This window comes from Somniosus microcephalus, chromosome 23 (assembly GCF_052327205.1).
Source record: "Somniosus microcephalus isolate GS21.2 chromosome 23, FLI_Smic_1.0, whole genome shotgun sequence".
In the NCBI taxonomy this organism is placed as follows: Eukaryota; Metazoa; Chordata; class Chondrichthyes; order Squaliformes; family Somniosidae; genus Somniosus; species Somniosus microcephalus.
This window is the reverse complement of record NC_141009.1, coordinates 211,068-234,857: the sequence shown is the minus strand read 5'-3', so window position 1 is coordinate 234,857 and position 23,790 is coordinate 211,068. Positions and strand designations below refer to the sequence as shown.

General features: G+C 45.1%; 1 protein-coding gene across 1 annotated transcript; it reads left to right on the top strand.

The window, feature by feature from the left end:
• The first annotated feature begins 4,152 nt into the window (after positions 1-4,152).
• On the top strand, positions 4,153-23,512 carry mymk (myomaker, myoblast fusion factor). Its single transcript, XM_085965165.1, has 6 exons — positions 4,153-4,583; positions 4,673-4,807; positions 5,084-5,198; positions 7,051-7,199; positions 11,191-11,307; positions 20,461-23,512. The coding sequence occupies exons 2-6, from the start codon at positions 4,673-4,675 to the stop codon at positions 20,602-20,604; spliced, it is 660 nt and encodes a 219-aa protein (XP_085821291.1). The 5' UTR covers positions 4,153-4,583; the 3' UTR covers positions 20,605-23,512.
• The last annotated feature ends 278 nt before the right edge of the window (positions 23,513-23,790 follow it).

The following is a 23,790-nucleotide window of genomic DNA, read 5'->3' as shown; positions in this document are numbered from 1 at the left end:
CATCTGGCAATACATATAGGTCCATTTTTGGTGTTTCCTTGCCGTTATATATAACGTTCACCCTTATTTTTCCTTTGGGGTAGACTTTTTGCCCCGTGTACGTCTTCAAGACAATCTTTGTATCTCTCAAGGGTATATGTAAGAATAGCCGCTTGTAGTCCCTTCGGTTTATGACTGTTAGGGCTGATCCTGTGTCCAATTCAATTTTCACTTGGACTCCTGCTATCTTGAGCGTGACCTAGATAGTTTGGTGATCCTCCATTTTGATCACATTATGTAGTTTCAGACAACCCAGCTCTTTGCTTCCGGAGTCTGTATCACTTTTCTGTTCGTCTGAACTACTCTCCGTCACCTTATGTACCTTCTTGTACTTCTCCTGTGGAGATTTCTTGCTGCTGGTTTTCTTTCCCGACCTGCAGACCCTTGCTATGTGTCCTACTTTTCCACACTGTCTGCACACTTTGTACTTGAACCAGCAATCCTTATGGTCGTGTGTTGTTCTGCCGCAGCGATAGCACTTCACTGTTCCGTATGACATTTCATTTGTGCCATATTCTTGCGGTCTCTGTTGTATCTCTGCCACGCCCCGTGCTGCTGCTTCGTGTGATACTGCCATGCTGAAAGCCTTGTCCAGCGTAAGATCCTTTTCTGATAGAAGCCGTTTCTGGGTTCCTTCACTTTGAAGCCCACACACAAACTTGTCCCTTAAAGTATCTGCTAGTCCCGTTCCAAACTGGCAGTGTTTCGATAGCTTGCGCAGCTCCGTTAAATACTCAGCATTACTTTCGTCTTTATGCTGGTTCCTTTTGTGAAACTTAAATCTTTCCGCTATCAGCAGCGGTGTGGGGTCTAAGTGGTCCTGTAGGATTAACACTATGTTTTCAAAATCCTTTTCCACTGGCTTCTCGGGTTACTAGGTTTCGCAGTAAGCCATATGTTTTTGCACCCATTGAATTCAACAATACCAGCGCTTTCCTGTCATCTGTCACTTCAATCGCCTTGCAGTACACTTCTATGCGTTCGACATATGTCGTCCAATCTTCGACTTCATTGTCGAACGCTGTGACACTGCCACTCTTCGGCATCCCTGGGTATGGTTAGACTGGCTGAAAATGGCGTCTCCCACACTCTCCCTTCTTCCCCGCTGCAGCTCAAAATGGCATCTCCCGCACTTTCCTTTCTTCCCCACTGATGTTGCTCGGCCCTTGAACACCGGCTGCGCTCTGCGCGTTTTCCTGCGCGCCTCTCTCCCCCGTTGATGCTGCTCGGCCCTTGAACACCGGCTGCACTCTGCTCTCTCTCGTTGACGCCGCTCGGTCCTGAACACCGGCTGCGCCCTGTGCGCTCTACCCTCTCTCTCTCCCCCGTCGACGCTGCTCGGCCTTTTTCTGTGCCGTCGGTCGGCTTTAGCCGCCGCTGTCCAGGAAGGGTCTGCGCAGAATCTGTTGCCAGCCCGTTTCGCTGGACCACTGTGCTGGAAAGCCAAGCCTGGCTCTCGACAGCCTCCCCTGCGATGCTCAATCTTTGCTGGATGACTGGGGGGTTTCCCGTGGTCGACGCCCGTGCTTCTGGACTCAGCCTTCTTCCACTGTTCTCCAGGAGTGAATCCGTGGGAGGTGATGCAGAGTTGCAGGTAGGTTTGAATCTGCTGGTCGCCAATGTTAGATCCGTGTATCTTGATGTTGTGTCCTTCAATAATTAGACAAGAGACTGCAGGGAACAATCAACAGGTGTTTACTGAATGAGGGTTACTCTAGAACTAGCTTTGCAGATCCCTACTCAGGGTTTATATACAGGTGTGGTCACTGCCGGTACTACAGTATACAGGAGCTGTAAAAAGTAGTTCTCCCCTTAAAGGTACATACATTACAGAGGGTAGCTAATGTTACCCCACTATTCAAAAAAGGTGGTAGAGAAAAAGCAGGGAATTATAGACCGGTAAGCCTGACATCGGTAGTGGGGAAAATGCTAGAGTCTATTATAAAAGATGTAATAGCAGAGCACTTGGAAAGCAGTGACAGGATCGGACAAAGTCAACATGGATTTACAAAAGGTAAATCATGCTTGACTAATCTACTGGAATTTTTTGAGGATATAACTGGTAAAATAGATAAGGGAGAACCAGTGGATGTGGTGTATTTGGACTTTCAGAAGGTTTTCGATAAGGTTCCACATAAGAGATTAGCGTGCAAAATTAAGGCACATGGGATTGGGGGCAAGGTATTGACTTGGATAGAGAACTGGTTGGCGAACAGAAAGCAAAGAGTTGGAATAAACGGGTCATTTTCCGAGTGGCAGGCAGTGACTAGTAGGGTACCGCAAGGATCGGTCCTAGGACCCCAGCTGTTCACAATATATATTAATGATCTGGACCAGGGAATTGGATGTAATATCTCCAAATTTGCAGACGACACAAAGCTGGGTGGGAGGGTAAGCTGTGAGGAGGATGTCGTGAAACTCCAGTACGATTTGGACAGGTTGGGTGATTGGGCAGAAACATGGCAAATGCACTATAATGTGGATAAATGTGAGGTTATCCACTTTGGTGGCAAAAACAGGAAGGCAGATTACTATTTGAATGGCAATAGATTGGGAGAAGGGGAAGTGCAAAGAGACCTGGGTGTTCTTGTGCACCAGTCGCTGAAGGTAAGCAAGCAGGTGCAGCAGGCGGTTAAGAAGGCAAATGGTATGTTGGCCTTCGTAGCAAGAGGGTTCGAGTACAGGAACAAGGATGCCTTGCTACAGTTGTACAGGGCCTTGGTGAGACCACACCTTGAGTACTGTGTGCAGTTTTGGTCGCCTTACCTGAGGAAGGACGTTCTTGCCATGGAAGGAGTGCAGCGAAGATACACCAGGCTGATACCTGGGGTGGCAGGAATGACGTATGAGGAGAGATTGTGTCGATTGGGCTTATACTCACTGGAGTTTAGAAGATTGAGAGGGGATCTCATCGAAACCTATAAAATTCTGTCAGGCCTGGACAGACTAGATGCAGGAAGGATGTTCCTGATGGCAGGGGAGTCCAGAACCAGGGTCACAGTCTAAAGATAAGGGGTAAGCCATTTAGGACAGAGATGAGGAGGAATTTCTTCACCCAGAGGGTGGTGAACCTGTGGAATTCTCCACCACAGAAGGCAGTTGAGGCCAAGTCATTAAATATATTCAAGAAGGAGTTAGATATATTTCTTAAGGCTAAAGGGATCAAGGGATATGGGGAGAAGGCAGGGACAGGGTACTGAATTTGGATGATCAGCCATGATCGCATTGAATGGCGGAGCAGCCTCGAACAGCCGAATGGCCTACTCCTGCTCCTATCTTCTATGTTTCTATGTTAAGGGGTGATCTGATCGAAGTTTTCAAGATATTATGGGGAACAGATGGGGTAGATAGAGAGAAACTATTTCTGCTGGTTGGGGAGTCTAGGACTAGGGGGCAGAGTCTAAAAATTAGAGCCAGACCTTTCAGGAATGAAATTAGGAAACACTTCTACACACAAAGGGTGGTAGAAGTTTGGAACTCTCTTCTGCAAACAGCAATTGATGCTAGATCAATTGTTAATTTTAAATCTGAGCTTGATAGCTTTTTGTTAACCGAAGGTATTAAGGGATATGGGCCAAAGGCGGGTATATGGAGTTAGGTCACAGATCAGCCATGATCTCATTGAATGGCGGAACAGGCTCGAGGGGCTAAATGGCCTCCTCCTGTTCCTATGAGTGGTTGGTATTGGAGTGATTGATATTAGAGTGGTTGGTATGGGAATGGCTAGCATTGGAAGGGTTGTCTTTGAGTTTGCTGGTATTGGAAGAGGTTTTATTGGAATATCTAGTATTGGAAGGGTTGTTGTTGAGGTGGTAGTATTGGAGGTGTTGGTATGGGAATGGTTGGTGTTGGAGGGGTTGTTGAGGTGGTTGGTATGAGAATGGTGCAATATGTTGGAGTTACTCTGGTTCTTTTTGCGAATAAAGGCTAGATTTGAACTGCAAACTGCGAACAGCTGCTGTGGGGGGCAGGTGCAAGTCAGAAATTTATTGCAGTATTTATTACAACTGGATAGAACATATGATCACAGCTCACTCAAGAGACTATCTTTTTAACGAAAGTTACTTTATTGCTGGTATATCTTTACATAAATCAAACCGCAAAGCCGTATCACCGTTTAGTACTGGTTTGTATCTCTACCCTGTTGGAAATCTTTAGGAATGGACGAAGGATTTATACGATCTTGAGACGATTCCGAGTGTGCACCCTGGCCGCAAAGTCGGAGACTTATGTACTTAATTCTACTTTTTCTGCACAAAATACTGAACCGTTTTATTATTCTTAAGATCTGTGCCGCTTTAGAAGCCAGGATCTCACGGGGCCTCACAAAGCACCTTTGTAAGGGCTGAATCTCACTGTAGCAGCTGCTGAGCAGGATTAGGAACAATAGCAAATGTTTTGATGTGTGCAATAACTGACCGCTCCTCTCTGGGCCTCAGCTGTTGGTCTCCAATGACGTCTCCCAAACGGCTGAGTGTTGGACTTTTAAACTTTAAAGGTCTCTCGGCAGCTGTTTGACAACAGTCAGAAACCAACAGGATACGGTACGTCTCAAGCTGCTTTAGCTGCAGAGACTGGGTCCATTGCATGATGTGTACTTGTGTTTAACTCCTGTTCCTCTCTGGGTGTTTAGATGGGAGCTGCGATTGCCAAACTTCTCCTTCCAACCCTCAGCAGCCTGGTCTTCCTCCCCACCATCAGCATCGCAGCCAAGCGGAGATTCCACATGGAGGCCATGGTTTACTTCTTCACAATGTTTTTCATAGCGGTGAGAAGATAATGTTTGACAATCTGTAGATATTGTACGGTAAGCGCTGAAGTCCAGCCGCACCGTGAGCTGTGTGTCCCCATGGTTTTCCCCGCTCCCTCCCGGTCACCAGGTGAAGCAAGCCATGGACATCCCGAGCCCCGACCGCTTCTCCCCAAACTCTTTTGGTTCATTTCGTCAGAATGATCGATCCACTTCTTAGAAGAGTTTTAGCTCTTCCGTTCCCTTTATTTAACATTCGCGATATATGAAAGCTTTATTTCTTTCTCCTTCCAGTTTTTCCACGCGTGTGAAGGGCCTGGCCTGACGGTTCTGTGTATCATGCGCCACGACATCCTGCAGTATTTCAGTGTGTACGGCACCGCTCTGTCCATGTGGGTCACTTTAATAGGTAAGAAACCGTTTGCTCCGCACACCCTCCGATAGGAGCACAAACCGAGCAAATCGCCCTCGTGTCCTGTTCATTACAGCGGTGTCCCAGCACACACGAGTGCCACTGGGGAGCCAGTACAAGATTCCCTGCAGTTCAGTATTGAACAGACCCTGAAGCAAGTACATCTCTGACTGGGCAGAGTCAGAAATATATCATTTATATCAAATATTTTAACCATTTCAAAAATGATCAAGGTAAACGAGTTTCTATGGTCACTGTGTGTAGAGGTGGTGAATGTGTCCCTGATTGATTCTGTGGGACTAAAGAATCGAATAGTTACAATGTCACTATACATAGTCCCAAATGTTCAATTTTGAAGTTGAATTCTGATCCTTTCCATATATTTACCATTATGGGAGTCTGCAGGTATTACTGACACACTGGGTTCTTATTATTAAAACTGATTGGCAATTCTTGTCTGACTAAATGTCAAAGTTGTCACCTATAGGACAATCCAGAACTAGAGTTATCATCTTGCCTAAGGCACTTAATGCTGTCAAGTGATGGTGAAAGCTGATGTGGGGGGGGGGGGGTGCGGTGTTGTACAGATTACTAATAGGCCCAGCACATTATCACATGTTTATATTGTATAGTTGGTTCTGTATGGAAAATAGGTCATGCTTTCATAACTGTCGATACAAGCTTCAAAATCATATTAATCACAATGCGTTTTGCACCCCCACCCTTACTGGATCACTGAGTGGGTAAAAACTGAACTAAACCAGAAAGACCATCAAAATGTCCAAATGCAGTCCCTGATCACTGCTGAGCTATCTGATTACAGGTGGCGCTGGTTTGCTACAGTTGGCCTCAGAATTCCTGGCATAGAAAGTAAACAGATTGCCCAGTCTGAATACTGCTCAGTGACCCCTGCTAGAAAGTGTGTGTGAATGAGTATTAGATGTGAACAGGATTGGATTCTGATGTAATTCCTCCAAATCAAGTAGTGTGCAGTACTCATTATCTTACATAGAATCATAGTATACAGCACAGAAGGGGGCCATTCGGCCCATCATGCCTATACCAGGAATAACCTCACATGAAGAATGGCAACTTAAACAAAGCATCAGACAATGCCTGGGGCCCATCAAATTATAGATCAGCGCCACTCACTGTCTTTCAAACTCAGAAATTGGAGGGAGAAGCTGCATTTTGTGTAGTTGAAAATTTCCCCATAAGTGTTATAACTAGCACAATGGCTAGTAATTGAGGGCTTTGAACATGGAGCCATACAGTGATGGGATGCAGCTTCATACTTGTGTTTCTTTACATGCTTAAGTTTCTATATGAGACTTACCATCTTGAAAGGCAGTTAGTGAGGGAAGGCCCTTCCCCAAAGGGAAGGAGTGATAAATCAGAGGGGGAGTGTGCTAAAATGTACTTTTGTCTGTATTAAATTCCTGATTTGGATTCTTCATGGCTAGAATCAGCATATATGGGGTTTAAATCCCAAAGGCACACAGGGTATTTCTCAGAAAATAGACAGGCTGGCAGAGAGTTACTCGGAAAAGCACAGCGGGTTGTCTAAGGTGTTACGATAGCAAAATACTGCAGATGTTGGAAATCCGAAATAACAACAGAAAATGCTGGAAAAACTCAGCAGGTCAGGCAACATCCGTGGAGAGAAATTTGAGTTGACGTTTCGGATCGAAGCCTTCTTCAAAACTGGAAAGAAAAGAAAATAGATCGAAGGCAGGGCTGCGATCGGGTATACAATAGCTACTGCATTTTCCTACATAACAACTGTAATTTCTGTGAAGTAATAAATAACTATTTAAATGCAAATATTTCTTTCTTATTTGCTATTTAGCATTAGCAGAATTTGAGGAACCAAAAAGATCTACTTTGGTTATATTTGGAGTGCTGACTCTGAGTGTGCGGATCTATCAAGATCGATGGGGCTATGGTGTTTACTCCGGACCAATTGGAACAGCTGTCTTCATAATAACCGTCAAATTCGTACGTAGAGTCACTGAAGCATTTACACATGTCTGTGTGTAAATCACCATTACTGTTCATTATATACAGCTCACTGTGACTATTCCTCTGCTCTGGTCTCTCTCCTATTTCTGTATTTCACCTGTTTTATAAGCAGCCTAGAAGCAGCATAATAAAGCAATGCCTATTAATCCAGACTTTGGATCACTTAGCTGTCAGGCTGCCCATTGCATAAATTTGCCTGCTTCTTTTGAGAATTTTGCTACTTTTAAATATTAATATTCTCACCATGCCCCATTACTGAAGTGGATTGCAAATCTTCTTACAACTATTACTGAATTAAAAGTTGCCTGAGTTACTTGTTGCATTGTGCTTAGAGACTCCTCAGACAGGTCAGTACAGATCAAGAACTCACTGTGTGGAGGAGCTTTGCAGAGAAACCACAGCTACTTGGTGGCATGTTGACATTTCTAGTGCTCGGAGGCAGCAGCTTCTAATGGGATGGGGTGAACTCTGGGGGAGAGCAGCGCCTCTTTCACAGTGTTGCAAGCTCACCTTCCATTGGGTAATCGCTGTCACACTGGCAGCAATCACAAGTGATTATTTGTAAGTGTAAGCAACTCTAGCAAATGAATTTCAACATAAGTAAGTGTGAGGTATTACATTTTGGTAAGAAAATAAGGAGGTCACATATTGGCCCAGAAGTTCGGGTCTCCACGGGTGAGTACGCATGGGGTACTCACCCGTAGGCCCGATGGAAGTGCCGGTTTCCTGCATGCACTGCGCATGCGCGGGAAACTGGCACTTCCGTTCCTCTGAACGAAGGGGTTCAGAGGTCGAACGCGTGCGCGGGGGAGGCTGCGCGTGCGCATCAAACTTACGTTTTGTTTTACAGGTTTCTCCGGGAACGTAAGCCTGCAGAAGTTAGAAATGTAAAAAGCAGGCGTAAGGCCTGCTTTTTACAAGGTAAGTGGTGAATTAATTAAAATTAAAACATTTTTTCCACAGGTTTATTATTTTTAAATACTTTAAAGCAAGGTAAGTTTATTTTTAGCCCCGTTAGAATTTAAAATTATTTTTTTCAAAAATTTAAATTATTGTTTAAAATAGTTCTTTCATGTAATTTATAGTTTATTTAAAAAATGTGATGTTTTAAAAAATGTATTTGAAGGTTTAGTGCTATTTTGGGGCCGTAGTATTTATAAGTCTTGACAGCACTTCCTGTCAGACTTATGAATGGAGCATTCCCTGCTCCGATTGGCTGCCCATGGCCCACGTGATCCCAGGGGACGCATCGAACTAACTGCGCCCCTGGGATACGCAAGCACTGCGCGCTGGCAGCTGGACCAGGCCCCGGATCGGAATCCCACACGGGCCCTACAGCTCAACTGCCGGCACGCAAGGTAAGTGCAGGTCGGGGGCTTGCACCCGCGGGAAGCCCCCAACCCGAATTTCTGGCCCATTACTTGGAAAATAAGAATCTAAATGGGGTTAATGAGCAAAGGGATCTCGGAGTACAAATACACAAATCACTAAAAGTAGCAACACAGGTTAATAAGGCCATAAAAAAACAAACCAAGCACTAAGGTTTATTTCTAGAGGGATAGAATTGAAAAATACAGAAGTTATGCTAAACTTGTATAGAACCTTGGTTAGACCACAATTGGAATACTGTGCACAATTCTAGTTGCCATATTATAAAAAGGATATAGAGGCACTGGAGCGGGCTCAGAAGATTTACAAGGATGATACTGTAGGAATCAACGGATTCCTATCTAAATCACTGAGGTCGAGGCAGTTCAGTAAATTAACCGAATTTAATTAAACTGGTGAACAAAACAAAAACATGCAGGAGCAACAGCAAACAGGTCTACACAGTAACTAGTTCCACGAGGTCTGAACTCAGAACCTCCCACCTCTGACGTCATGACGTCATCACGTTTCCCGCCACTCGGGGCACCACGTGACCAACGTGATGACGTCATCGCGTTGTTTCAGGGTTTTTACAGAAAGCTTGTTTACACTCAGCAAACGGACATAGGTGCTGTAACATTGCTTTAAAGACAGTTATTCATTTGTACAGGAGTTCATTGGTGGTTTTACCACATGCGCCCCCCAGAAGTGTCTTTAATCATCAAAGTCAATCGCCGAGGAGGTCGGACAGTCCTGTCGGAGCGACTCCGATATTCCCGGAATCACCAACTGTCATTGTGGAGGCGAAACCGACCTCGGGGCTTCCCTTCCGGTCGCGCAATCGGTGTTGCTGCTTTCTCGGTGCCGGTGGCACGAATTTACATGGGGGTCGGCAGCATCTGGCTTTCTGACCGAAACAGGCGTGGTAGTAGCAAAAGCCGGTCTGTGGAGGTGCCGAGGCGGGGTTCTTGGAGGCGGGGCGCGTCGAGGTGGTGCAATACTGTTGCATCACCGCGTAAATGGTGTCGGCTTCGGCCACGAGCGCCACACCGTCCGTAGCCATCGACCTGGCCAGGGCTGCTTGTACCTGCTCAGGGAGCTGGCTGAGGAACAGTTCACGAAATATAAAACACTGTGGCTCAGACCCGAGGAGGGTGAGCATGTGGCTCATCAACTCGGAAGGCTTAGCATCGCCTAACCCAGGGAGCGCGAGCAAGCGTCGTGCGCGCTCCGCCTTTGTGAGACCGAATACTTGCAGGAGGCGCGCCTTGAGCATTTCGTACTTGTTCTCCGCGGGCGGGGTCTCCAGCAGGCTGATAATGCGGGAAGCCGTCGAGCTGTCCAGTGCGGAGACCACATACAGGTAACGGGTCTGATCCAGCACTATGTTTCGCAGTTGGAACTGAGCCTCCGCTTGAACGAACCAGGAGGCTGCCTGTTGTTCCCAAAATTGAGGGAGCTTCAAACTCGCTGCATTTACATCCATCTTGTTCTCGAGCTTGTCTCCGCGAAAATCGTCCGCGAAGCTTTGGGGTCACCAATGTAGGAATCAACGGATTCCTATCTAAATCACTGAGGTCGAGGCAGTTCAGTAAATTAACCGAATTTAATTAAACTGGTGAACAAAACAAAAACATGCAGGAGCAACAGCAAACAGGTCTACACAGTAACTAGTTCCACGAGGTCTGAACTCAGAACCTCCCACCTCTGACGTCATGACGTCATCACGTTTCCCGCCACTCGGGGCACCACGTGACCAACGTGATGACATCATCGCGTTGTTTCAGGGTTTTTACAGAAAGCTTGTTTACACTCAGCAAACAGACGTAGGTGCTGTAACATTGCTTTAAAGACAGTTATTCATTTGTACAGGAGTTCATTGGTGGTTTTACCACAATACCAGAAATGTGAGGGTACACCCATCAGGAAAGGAGGAACAGGCTGGGTCAATTTTCTCTTGAAAAGAGAAGGCTGAGGGGTGACCTAACAGAGGTCTTTAAAATAATGAAAGGTTTTGATAGAGTGGATACAGAGAGAGAGTTTCCACTTGTGGGGAAGAGCAAAACTAAAGGCCATCAATATAAGATAGTCACCAAGAAATCAAATAGGGAATTCAGGAGAAACATCTTTACCCAGAGAGTGGTGAGAATGTGGAACTCGCTGCCACAGGGAGTGGTTGAAGTGAATAGTATCGATGCATTTAAGGGGAAGCTAGATAAGCATATGAGGGAGAAGGGAATTGAGGGTTATGCTGATAGAGTTAGATGAGGAAGGATGGGAGGAGGCTCGAGTGGAACATACACCGGCATGGACTGGTTGGGCCGAATGGCCTGTTTCTGTGCTGCATAGTCTATGTAATTCTTACTTTTCTTGAAGATGTTCCCTAACTCACTTAGTGAGATACAGAGTGTGCTGTAATCATTGCCCCAAAAGTAGGGTTAGTGGCTGTGAAATGCATGTACTAAGCAGGACAAATTGTATTCTTGAAGGGGGAAAGGGAGACACATTTTAATTGTTTAACAGAAAATTCTTGATACAAAGGATAATATATTTAAATATAAACTAGATTGTTGAATAACTGCTGCTTTTAATTTCACAGTTAAAGAAGATGAAAGACAAAAAAGGCCTTTACCCTGATAAGAGCATCTATACACAACAGATTGGCCCTGGTTTCTGCTTTGGGGCACTTGCCTTGATGCTACGATTCTTCTTTGAGGTACAATAGAGTCAGTTTCATTTTTAGCTATGGCAATTAACAGTTGGGAGAACAACAGAAGATGCTGGAAAAACTCAGCAGGCCAGGCAACATCCGTGGAGAGAGATTAGAGTCAACGTTTTGGGTCGAAACCCTTTTTCAAAACTGGAAAGGAAATGAAATAGATCGAAAGGCAGGGGTGGGAGAGAACAGAAGAAGTGAAGAGACATTAAGAGGTATTCAAAACAGGACGAGATGGTGATAGGACAGTGGAGATCAATCTATTTCATTTCCTTTCCAGTTTTGAAAAAGGGTTAGACCCGAAACGTCGACTCTAATTTCTCTCCACGGATGTTGCCTGGCCTGCTGAGTTTTTCCAGCATCTTCTGTTGTTATTTTGGATTTCCAGCATCTGCAGTATTTTGCTATCGTACAGTTGGGAGAACATCTTTTCACTTTCTTCTGATAGATTTCAGATTTACCTTTTGTTTATATTCCAGCTCAGTTCTTTGCCATTTATTACTGACAGCTTCCTAATGAATCAATGTCACAAAGTCTCATGTTGCATAGCTTCTTATCAAAATAATAATCGTATTAAAAGATTCAGCTCTTTTCAGATGTCCCTTCCCCTCACCATGCACCATTCCTTAGCTGAGAGGGCAACGGAGCTGGTGCCAGACCATTGCCAGTGGAGTCCTACTTTGGACCACTAATAGCTGTGACCAAGCAGTTCAGGGTCAGTAGTCAGCTGAGTGGTACGGTAGCGTAGTGGTTATGTTACTGGACTAGTAATCCAGAGGCCTGGACTAATGATCCAGAGACATGAGTTCATGGCAGCTGGGGAATTAAAATTCAGTGAATTCAATAACTCTGGAATAAAAAGCTAGTATCAGTAATGGTGACCGTGAAGCTACCGGATTGTCGTAAAAATCTGCCGTCCTTACCTGCTCTGGCCTATATGTGACTCCAGACCCACAGCAATATGATTGACTCTTACCTGCCCTCTGCGGTTCAAGAAGGCTCACTGCCACCTTCTCGAGGGCAATTAGGGATGGGCAATAAATGCTGACCTTGCCAGTGATGTCCACATCCCAGGAATGAATATAAAAAAAGTCCTCTGGTACTCCATCCCTCTCGTTCCATGACCTCCAAACTCTAACACCTCCCAAACAGTTAACTAAGATGTCTGACATGTAAAAACTCAGCACCATGTTTAAGATTGAATTCTGAAGTGGAGGAGAGTGAGATGAATAATATTATTCTGGATAAAAGGAAAATGTTTGATCAGTTAGTTAGACCAAAGGAAGATAAAGTGCCAGCGATGCGTTTTCTGCCCTTGCAGTGCGTTCCTATGCAGAGCTAGACAGGTAGCTAACAACTTGATATCTTCCCATAAAAATCACAAGGCTTGACTTTTCTTGTAAACTTTACTGAAAGATTCTTATTGTGAAACTGAAATACAATACAGAAATGGAAGCGCACATTAGTACACAAGCACATAACTGATATTCATACACAAATTTAGGTAAGCCTGAGCAACACACTACATTTGACATGTAACTTACCAAAACACGTGGAAACACAGCTTACTGTGAATATACATTTAGCAAACTGAAAGGCATTCTCTTACATTCACTTTAAATTAGCCCTGTACATAGTGCATCAAAATACAGCTACAAATTAATCAGCTAGACAGAGAGCGAGCACTTCACGGCTAGCTGTGTACAGAGAAAGGTTACAAACTAAACATTTTCTGCAAAATATAGTGTACACTAATCATCTATAACATGCTCAAGTACTTACAGACAAATAGTGTCCAAGGCCAGAGCGTAACAAGAAAATAACTGCAAGACCATGTGTCGAGCTGCAGGTCTGTGATATACAGTAGTTTACTTTACAGCACTTTACTGCGCTTTACTGCACTTGCTAGGTACCAACTATCCACTAGGTGGCGGCACACAATGGAAATCAACCCAAATTACTCAAACCCCTGAATTAACTGGAAAACTAACATAAATTCCTAAAGGAAGGCAGCACAATGCGGGATACAGCCCAGGATCCTGAGGGGGATGAGGAAGGAAATTGCTGAGGCTGTAGAATGATGGCCTAGAAACGTTAATAGATTTAATAATGCATCTAATTATCGATGAATTTAAGAGGAAGCTAGAAAAACAGATGAGGGAGAAAGGAATAGAAGGATATGCTGATAGGGTGCGATGAAGTAGGGTCGAGGAAGCTCGTGTGGAGCATAAACACCAGCACAGACCAGTTAGGCTGAATTGCCTGTTTCTGTGCTGTATGTAATTCTATGTAAATTGGATCATACCGCACCCATTTTACAGGCCCAAGGGTCCAATTTGGTGGGCGGTGTGTGCACACTCATTCCACATCGGAAGTGCGACACCCGCCATATTGGTAATGGCTCCTGCATAGGTGTCAAAAGTCCGCACCCGAAACAGTCGCAGGTTCCTTATTTGCATATGCAAAAGCCTGTTTGAGGCCCCCTTTGCAAAATGCACTTGCGACTTAAACCTCAAAGATGCACAGCCTTGCATGCTGCAGTCAATATTCTTAGGCGCTTGGCAGTCAAACCAGCAGTTTTTAAAGGGACTGATGGAGGCTGCCACCGAAAGGTATGTTCGAATTCTTTTACTTATTTTATTGTGGAGCCAGGAAGAATTACATAAGCCATTTCTCCGGCCATCGATTGAGCTCGTCAAGAACCTTTTGAATTTGTGCTCATTGATATTCATCATTTGTCACTGCTCCAAATTTGTATCATCTGCAAATTTGGAAAGTTTGGACACCTGACCTTCCTCTAAATAAAAATGATAAACAACAGCAGCTCCAGCGTTGGACCTTGTGGCACTCCACTGGCAACTGGCTGTCAACCAGATATTTGCCCATGCACTATTACTCTTTGCTGTTTACCAACCAACCATTTGGCAATGTATATTTTAATAAATTCCCATTTATCCCCTGGGCCTGGACCTTATGTAGGAGCCTATTATGTGGGACGTGTCAAATGGCTTCCTGAAATCCAGGTAAATAACATCCATTATCTCTCCCCTATCTACAAAGTCTGTCATCTCCTCAAAAAAACCCCAATAAATTAGTCATGCATGATCTCCCATTCCTAAAACCATGCTGGCTGTCTCAGATTAACTCATGGCCTTCAGAATGCTCCCTTATATTAACCCTTATAATAATTTCAAACACTTTTGCAACAGTGGAAGTAAGGCTTACAGGTCTATAATTTGATGGTTCACCCCTCGCCCCTTTCTTGAAGATGGGAGCCACATTTGCTATTTTCCAGTCCTTTGGGATTTGATCTGAGTCCAGTGAACTCTGAGAAATATCCGCAAGACAACTCGCACTCATTGAGTCAATTCCTTCAGACCCCTGTCAGAATCAGGAGCCTCACCTACCTTGAACTTCAGCAACTTCCCCAATATGTCCTCTCTTATGATTTTACAATTTTTCAGTCTACATACATCTTTAAACTGTACCCCCAATTCTAGCATTTCTTTCCCATTTCTTTTGTGAAAACTGTTGAACAATGGCAGTTAAATACTTCAGCAATTTCTCTACCTTCAGACAGCACTTCCTCAATGTCATTGTTTAGTTGCCTGACCCTTCTTTGTACCTTTGTTTACTCCTGACATACTTGGAGAATGCTTTACTGTTCTGCTTGAAGTTTGCAGCTATGTTTTCCTCGTGATCCCTCTGCAGCCTTTAACAATTATTAGCATTCCTCAGCTTATCTTTATAGATCTCCCAATCTTGTTCCTTTCCTGAACATTAAAAAAATTGTATGCTTTCTCTATGCTTTGTTACTAAGCCAACCTGGTCTTCCTCTTTTACACTGCCCTGATCTCTTCCAGGGATACATTCTTTCTGCATCTCAATAATTATCCTTTTGAACTTACTAGAACATTATTCTCACTAACTTCTACTTTATTGTTTATTGTTACCTCCTACTTCATTAAAACTAAATCCAATATTGCATTACCCCTTGTGGATTCCTTAAAGTACTGTTTAAGATAAGAAACAAATCCCTCACAATTTTAATAAATTTCATCTCGATGCAGACTGTCCCCATTCTGCACGCCAGTCAATATGAGGAAGATTGAAATCCCCCAGGATTACTATTAAGACTTGACACTCAACTGCCTCATCGCCATCCTCAAAACTGCAATCACCTTTGATCATTAGCACATTCATATTACTAACTTTTCCCTTTTACTGCCTTTTAATTCTAACCACTCAGTACCACTTTCCACATCCAACCCCATTGTAATTAGTCCCTATCTAACAAATAATGCCACCCCTAGTTCTTCCTAAAACACAAAAGCAATGTGTTAACTCCCCAATCATCATTTGATTTCAACCAGGTTGTGGGGTCAGCTTGCGGGGTCAGTTCAATGCGTCAGTTCAATGCGTCAGTTCAATGCGTCAGTTCAATGGGTCAGTTCAATGGGTCAGTTCAATGCGTCAGTTCAATGGGTCAGTTCAATGCGTCAGTTCAATGCGTCAGTTCAATGGGTCAGTTCAATGCGTCAGTTCAATGGGTCAGTCAATGGTTCGGTTCAATGGTTCAGTTCAATGGGTCAGTTCAATGGGTCAGTTCAATGGGTCAGTACAGTGGGTCAGCTCAATGGGTCAGTTCAATGCGTCAGCTCAATGGGTCAGTTCAATGGGTCAGTTCAATGGGTCAGTACAGTGGGTCAGCTCAATGGGTCAGTTCAATGGGTCAGTTCAATGGGTCAGTTCAATGGGCCAGCTCAATGGGTCAGTCAATGGTTCGGTTCAATGGTTCAGTTCAATGGGTCAGCTCAATGGGTCAGTTCAACGGGTCAGTTCAACGGGTCAGTTCAATGGGTCAGTTCAGTGGGTCAGCTCAATGGGTCAGTTCAATAGGTCAGCTCAATGGGCCAGTTCAATGGTTCGGTTCAATGGTTCGGTTCAATGGTTCAGTTCAATGGGTCAGCTCAATGGGTCAGTTCAATGGGTCAGCTCAATGGGTCAGTTCAACGGGTCAGTTCAACGGGTCAGTTCAACGGGTCAGTTCAACGGGTCAGCTCAACGGGTCAGTTCAACGGGTCAGTTCAACAGGTCAGCTCAACGGGTCAGTTCAATGGGTCAGCTCAATGGGTCAGCTCAATGGGTCAGTTCAATGGGTCAACTCAATGGGTCAGCTCAATGGGTCAGTTCAATGGGTCAATTCAGTGGGTCAGCTCAATGGGTCAGCTCAATGGGTCAGCTCAATGGGTCAGTTCAATGGGTCAGCTCAATGGGTCAGTTCAATGGGTCAGTTCAATGGGTCAGCTCAATGGGTCAGCTCAGTGGGTCTGTTCAATGGGTCAGTTCAATGGGTCAGTTCAATGGGTCAGCTCAATGGGTCAGTTCAATGGGTCAGTTCAATGGGTCACCTCCATGGGCCAGTTCAATGCGTCAGTTCAATGGGTCAGTTCAATGGGCCAGCTCAATGGGTCAGCTCAGTGGGTCAGTTCAATGGGTCAGTTCAATGGGTCAGTTCAATGGGTCACCTCCATGGGCCAGTTCAATGGGTCAGTTCAATGGGTCAGTTCAATGGGTCAGCTCAATGGGTCAGTTCAATGGGTCAGTTCAATGGGTCAGCTCAATGGGTCAGTTCAATGGGTCAGTTCAATGGGTCACCTCCATGGGCCAGTTCAATGGGTCAGTTCAATGGGTCAATTCAGTGGGTCAGTTCAATGGGTCAGCTCAATGGGTCAGTTCAATGGGTCAGTTCAATGGGTCACCTCCATGGGCCAGTTCAATGGGTCAGTTCAATGGGTCAGCTCAATGGGTCAGTTCAATGGGTCAGTTCAATGGGTCAGTTCAATGGGTCAGTTCAATGGGTCAGCTCAATGGGTCAGTTCAATGGGTCAATTCAGTGGGTCAGCTCAATGGGTCAGCTCAATGGGTCAGTTCAATGGGCCAGTTCAATGGGTCAGTTCAATGGGTCAGCTCAATGGGTCAGTTCAATGGGTCAGTTCAATGGGTCAGCTCAATGGGTCAGCTCAATGGGTCAGTTCAATGGGTCAGTTCAATGGGTCAGTTCAATGGGTCAGCTCAATGGGTCAGTTCAATGGGTCAGTTCAATGGGTCAGCTCAATGGGTCAGTTCAATGGGTCAGTTCAATGGGTCAGTTCAATGGGTCAGCTCAATGGGTCAGCTCAGTGGGTCAGCTCAGTGGGTCAGTTCAATGGGTCAGTTCAATGGGTCAGCTCAGTGGGTCAGCTCAGTGGGTCAGTTCAATGGGTCAGTTCAATGGGTCAGCTCAGTGGGTCAGTTCAATGGGTCATTTCAATGGGTCAGCTCAATGGGTCAGTTCAATGGGTCAGTTCAATGGGTCAGCTCAGTGGGTCAGCTCAGTGGGTCAGTTCAATGGGTCAGTTCAATGGGTCAGCTCAATGGGTCAGCTCAGTGGGTCAGTTCAATGGGTCAGTTCAATGGGTCAGTTCAATGGGTCAGCTCAGTGGGTCAGTTCAATGGGTCAATTCAGTGGGTCAGTTCAATGGGTCAGTTCAACGGGTCAGTTCAATGGGTCAGTTCAATGGGTCAGTTCAATGGGTCACCTCCATGGGTCAGTTCAATGGGTCAGCTCAATGGGTCAGTTCAATGGGTCACCTCCATGGGTCAGTTCAATGGGTCAGTTCAATGGGTCAGCTCAGTGGGTCAGTTCAATGGGTCAGTTCAATGGGTCAGTTCAATGGGTCACCTCCATGGGTCAGTTCAATGGGTCAGTTCAATGGGTCAGCTCAATGGGTCAGTTCAATGGGTCACCTCCATGGGTCAGTTCAATGGGTCAGTTCAATGGGTCAGTTCAATGGGTCACCTCCATGGGTCAGTTCAATGGGTCAGTTCAATGGGTCAGCTCAATGGGTCAGTTCAATGGGTCAGTTCAATGGGTCAGTTCAATGGGCCAGCTCAATGCATCAGCTCAATGGGTCAGTTCAATGGGTCAGTTCAATGGGCCAGCTCAATGGGTCAGTCAATGGTTCGGTTCAATGGTTCAGGTCAATGGGTCAGTTCAATGGGTCAATTCAGTGGGTCAGCTCAATGGGTCAGTTCAATGGGTCAGCTCAGTGGGTCAGTCAATGGTTCGGTTCAATGGTTCAGGTCAATGAGTCAGTTCAACGGGTCAGTTCAACGGGTCAGTTCAACGGGTCAGTTCAATGGGTCAGCTCAATGGGTCAGTTCAATGGGTCAATTCATTGGGTCAGTTCAATAGGTCAGCTCAATGGGTCAGTTGAATGGGCCAGCTCAATGGGTCAGTCAATGGTTCGGTTCAATGGTTCAGGTCAATGAGTCAGCTCAACGGGTCAGTTCAACGGGTCAGTTCAACGGGTCAGTTCAATGGGTCAATTCATTGGGTCAGCTCAATGGGTCAGTTCAATGGGTCAATTCATTGGGTCAGTTCAATAGGTCAGTTCAGTGGGTCAGCTCAATGGATCAGTTCAATGGGTCAGCTCAATGGGCCAGCTCAATGGGTCAGCTCAATGGGTCAGCTCAATGGGCCAGCTCAATGGGTCAGCTCAATGGGCCAGCTCAATGGGTCAGATTATTGGGTCAGTTCAATAGGTCAGCTCATTGGGTCAGTTCAATAGGTCAGCTCAATGGGTGTGTTCAGTGGGTCAGCTCGTGAGGTCAGCTCAATGAGCCAGATCAAGGGGCCAGCTCAATGGGTCAGATCATTGGGTCGGCTCAATGGGTCAGCTCAATGGGTCAGCTTAATGGGTCAGATCATTGGGTCAGCTCAGTGGGTCAGCTCAGTGGGTCAGCTCAATGGGTCAGTTCATGGGGTCAGCTCAACAGGTCAGCTTGCAGGGTCAGTTCAATGGGTCAGTTCATGGGGTCTGCTCAATGGGTCTGTTCAATGGGTCAGCTCAATGGGTTGCATTCAGCTGCCTAGACCCTAAACTCTGGAATTCCTTCTCTAAACCTCTCCACCTCTCTCTGTTCCTTTAAGATGCTACATAAAACCTACCTTTTGAACAAGCTTATGGTCAGCTGTCCTAATATCTCATTATTTGGCTCGGTGTCACATTTTGAAAATCCCTCCTGTGAAGCGCCTTGGGACGTTTTAGTAGATTGAAGCAGAGAGTAGTGGTGAATGATTGTTTTTTGGACTGGAGGGATGTATACAGCTGTGTTCCTTAGGGGTCAGTATTAGGACCATAGCTCCTTTTGATATTAATGACCTGGACTTGGGTATACAGGGTATAATTTCAAAGTTTGCAGATGACATGAAATGTGGAAATGTAGTAAACAATGAGTAGGATAGTAACAGACTTCAGGAGGACATAGACTGGTGAAATGGGCAGACACATGGCTGATTACATTTAACACAGAGAAATGTGAAGCGATACATTTTGGTAGGAAGAATGAGGAGAGGCAATCTAAACTAAATGGTACAATTCTAAAGGGGAGTTTAAAGCAAGGAAGTTGTGCTAAACCTTTGTAAAACACTGCTTAGGCCCCAGCTGGAGGATTGTGTCCAATTCTGGGCCCCGCACTTTAGGAAGGATGTCAAGGCCTTGGAGAGGGTGCAGAGGAGATTTACTGGAATGGTCCCAGGGATGAGGGTCTTCAGTTACAGGGATAGACTAGAGAAGCTGGGGTTGTTCTCCTTAAAGCAGAGAAGGTTAAGAGGAGATTTGATAGAGGTGTTCAAAATCATGAGGGATTTTGATAGAGTAAATAAGGAGAAACTGTTTCCAGTGTCAGAAGGGTCGTTAACCAGAGGACACAGATTTACGATGATTGGCAAGAGAACCAGAGGCAACACGAGGAAACGTTTTTTTTACACAGCATGTTGGTATGATCTGGAATGTGCTGCCTGAAAGGGCGGTGGAAACAGTTTCAACAGGAACTTTCAAAAGGAATTGGATAAATACTTGAAGGAGAAAAATGTGCCGGGCTGTGGGGAAAGAGCGGGCGAGTGGAATTAATTGGAGAGCTCTACCAAAGAGCCAGCCCAGACACGATGGGCTGAATGGCCTCCTTCTGTGTTGTATCATATGATTCTATGAAAGGCACTATATAAATGCAAGTTGTTGTTGATACACTGAGCAAAATGGATGATTAATTTGTGAATTGTGTGTGACATGGGCTAATTGATGCAGGCTCACTCTCTTTTCTTCACAGGAATGGGATTACAGCTATGTACACAGCTTCTATCACTGCAGCCTGGCAGCCTCCTTTATCTTACTTCTCCCGAAGATTAACTCTCAAGCAGGAAATGGAGGAAATCCGGTAAAACTAAGTTGCTGCACACTCTGCTGTGTCTGAAACAGGCAAGATCCTGTCTCTGGTCCTAGCATTATATTTGTGCACTGCATCACTGAAATGATCATTCCTTTTGACAATGACATCATAAATGCACTGTACGATATGAAATAGAAGGGGCTCTGTATCATTATCTCCAACCAGTCTTGATATGTTCAGAAATAGCTTATGAAATATTGGCTGTTAGGCAAGAATATCAATTGTGCGAAGCAAAAGCTCAGCTGGTGGCTAAATGTGTGATTCAAATGAATGATTATAAAAACGTAAAGACATAAACAGAAAACTATGGCAGGTTTTAAAAATGGACTGCATGATCCTTATTAGGAAAGGGATTTCCAAAATCATGGCAAGGAAACTGGTGTTTGAAAGGGTAAGCTCGCGACATCAGTGGTCTTCTCCTGTCCAATATCGTACTGTGTAACTGTGAACTCATCTTAAAACTTTGCATAAGAAGCTCTCCACTGGCCCAGGAAGTAACTGCATCATTTGGAGTAGCACATATACACAAAAAAGTTCAATCCCTGGTCTCTGCAGAATAGCAGTAGGAGTGATACAATTGGCTTTAGCACTCCTGAGTTAGCGAAGGGGAAGTCAGCCAGGGTTCATGCTCCTGTTAACTATCCACTGACCCACTGCTGGGAAGCATTTGTGTGTGGGCATTAACAGTGATATAATTGACTTCAAAGCCTTTGGATTAGGGATGGGAAAATCATCCAGGGTCCCTGTTCCTGATCACTATCCGGTGACCCCTTCTGTGTGGACGTTGGGTGAGGACAGGATTGGGCTTGACTGCAATGAACCCCCCTCTTGGGGTGAATAGCCTGCTGACACTCACTGTCTAAACTCACAGATGATCACTTGGAGAATAGGCACTTGGGCAAGATGCGATCTTACATAGAATTTACAGCACAGAAACCGGCCATTCGGCCCAACTGGTCTGTGCCGGTGTTTATGCTCCACACGAGCCTCCTCCCACCCTACTTCATCTCATCCTATCAGCATATCCTTTTATTCCTTTCTCCCTCATGTACTTATCTAGCTTCCTCTTAATCTGTATACCTTTTAGGAAAAAAGAAGATAAAATTAGGTGGGGGAGGAGCTTCAGTACCAATAGGTAGAATACATCATTGCCTAGTTTGGAATGGAGGTACAGGTATGCGTATAAAGACAGTATAAGCTCAAATCTAAAACCACATTGGGCACCCACATCGAGCTCGTCCTTCGATGGGCACCCACATCGAGCTTGTCCTTCGATGGGCACCCACATCGATCTTGTCCTTCGATGGGCACCCACATCGAGCTTGTCCTTCAATGGGCACCCACATCAATCTTGTCCTTCGATGGGCACCCACATCGATCTTGTCCTTCGATGGGCACCCACATCGAGCTTGTCCTTCAATGGGCACCCACACCATTCCTTTTCACAGTGGGTTCATTTGATTGTCTGCCATAAATTCTGCAGAAGATCAGCAAAGCCCAGAGAAAAGGGGGTGGAATGCTCTGGAGCAGTGTTTACATGAATCTCCTCCTGAAGTTCTGACAGACAATCGGGAGAACCCCACAGAAATTCTAACCCCTGCGGTTTTCTTCATCGCAACATCTAAACTCATGAATGACTCCAGGGTGTGTGTTGTAACATACTATGACTATATAGTTCAGCAGTCTATTCAGTTTGTGACGGGACATGGTTGTTGTTGAGTTTAATATCACTCTCAGATCTCTTTCAGCCTCTGTCTCAGCTAGTTTGATGCCCTTCATTAAGCGTTCCATTTTTTTCTTCCAATATATAACAGTTTGCACTGATGGGTATTGATTTTCATTTGTCATATTTCTGCCCACTTGCAAAAATCTATCAACGCCAAGATTTAGTGGAACAAATTAGAAGAAAAAGATGCAAGCCCATTTGGAAGAGCCACTGTCGGTGTGAGCAGTGGTGTTGTAAGTCAGTATTCCAACGTACTGTACTGAGGTGCAGCTGCAGCTCTCGGACTGCTGGCATAAACACGCAGTCAGTCATAATCTGGAGGTCAGACAGCCAGACCCCTGATGCTGGAGAGGGAGGACTCTGGCACTGAACAGCCCATTCTCACCCAGTCCCTGTCTGCATGGATTGCAAGTACTGAGTCCAGGAACAGGAGACGGGCTGTTTCTGTAACCTGTCAAACTCCATCATCGAGGAATATGTCTGTGCAACACAAAAACTGCTGACAATAAGGCCAGGTTTTGTTGGGGATTCCTACTTTCTCCCTGCTTTTTCAGACAGCTTGTTTGCCCAGCATGGTTCAGATCAAGCCAAGCAGCTGGATATTTTTGTGGCTGAAGAGAGCTTCCTGCCCGGATGTGATGTGCAATCGTGGAAATATGAGCTTCTCTCCATCGATCTGTTCAGGCGCGTAAATCACACGCGGTATGAGAGCAATTGAAAACATCAACATCAATAGTGAGGAAAGTAATATAACTTAATACATATAATAATTCAGAGTAATACTTAAAGTAGGAAACAATGATGTTAATAACATTTTTATTAAACACCAGTCCCAGGACACGCATTGTCACAGCACACAATAGAATGGGAATCTATTCATAGGCTGGGTTTTATTGCAAACACAAATCCTACCCATATCTAACAGTGTAATATAACCCGATATATATGCAGTACATTGTTGAATTTACTTTTTTCTGAGTTACAGATTGAGGGGTAGCCCACTTAGATGCCGTAGGCTGTGATTTGAGAGTCACTAGTATGGAGAATGAAACATAGGAAAAGCCCTGACCACCTTTCAAATGTATATCATTTCCCCATGTATTGCACGACCCAATAAACCTCACTGTGTCTGTTAGTGCTGCATAATCGAATGTACCATGTCTCACCACAATCTCTAACCTTTGTATAAACAAATCTTTAAACCGGTGTCTGGATTTTTCATGTTTCTCTGGCCCAAGGTTCTTTGTTATTTTTAGTGAGTTTGGGGATAATGTTGGTGGGAAGTTTGCCTTGCAGCAGATTTTGGGATAAGACCGATTCTCGCTGGGGGAGGAAGAGGGGGAGGGAAGTGAGGAAGGCAAGGACAAGGAGGAAGGGAGGGGAGATGGAGGAGGAGAGGGGGAGAAAGAGGAGGAGGGGAGGGAAAAAGGAGGGAGGAGGACAGGAGCGAGGAAGAGGAGGACAAGGAGAAGGGGAGGAAGAGG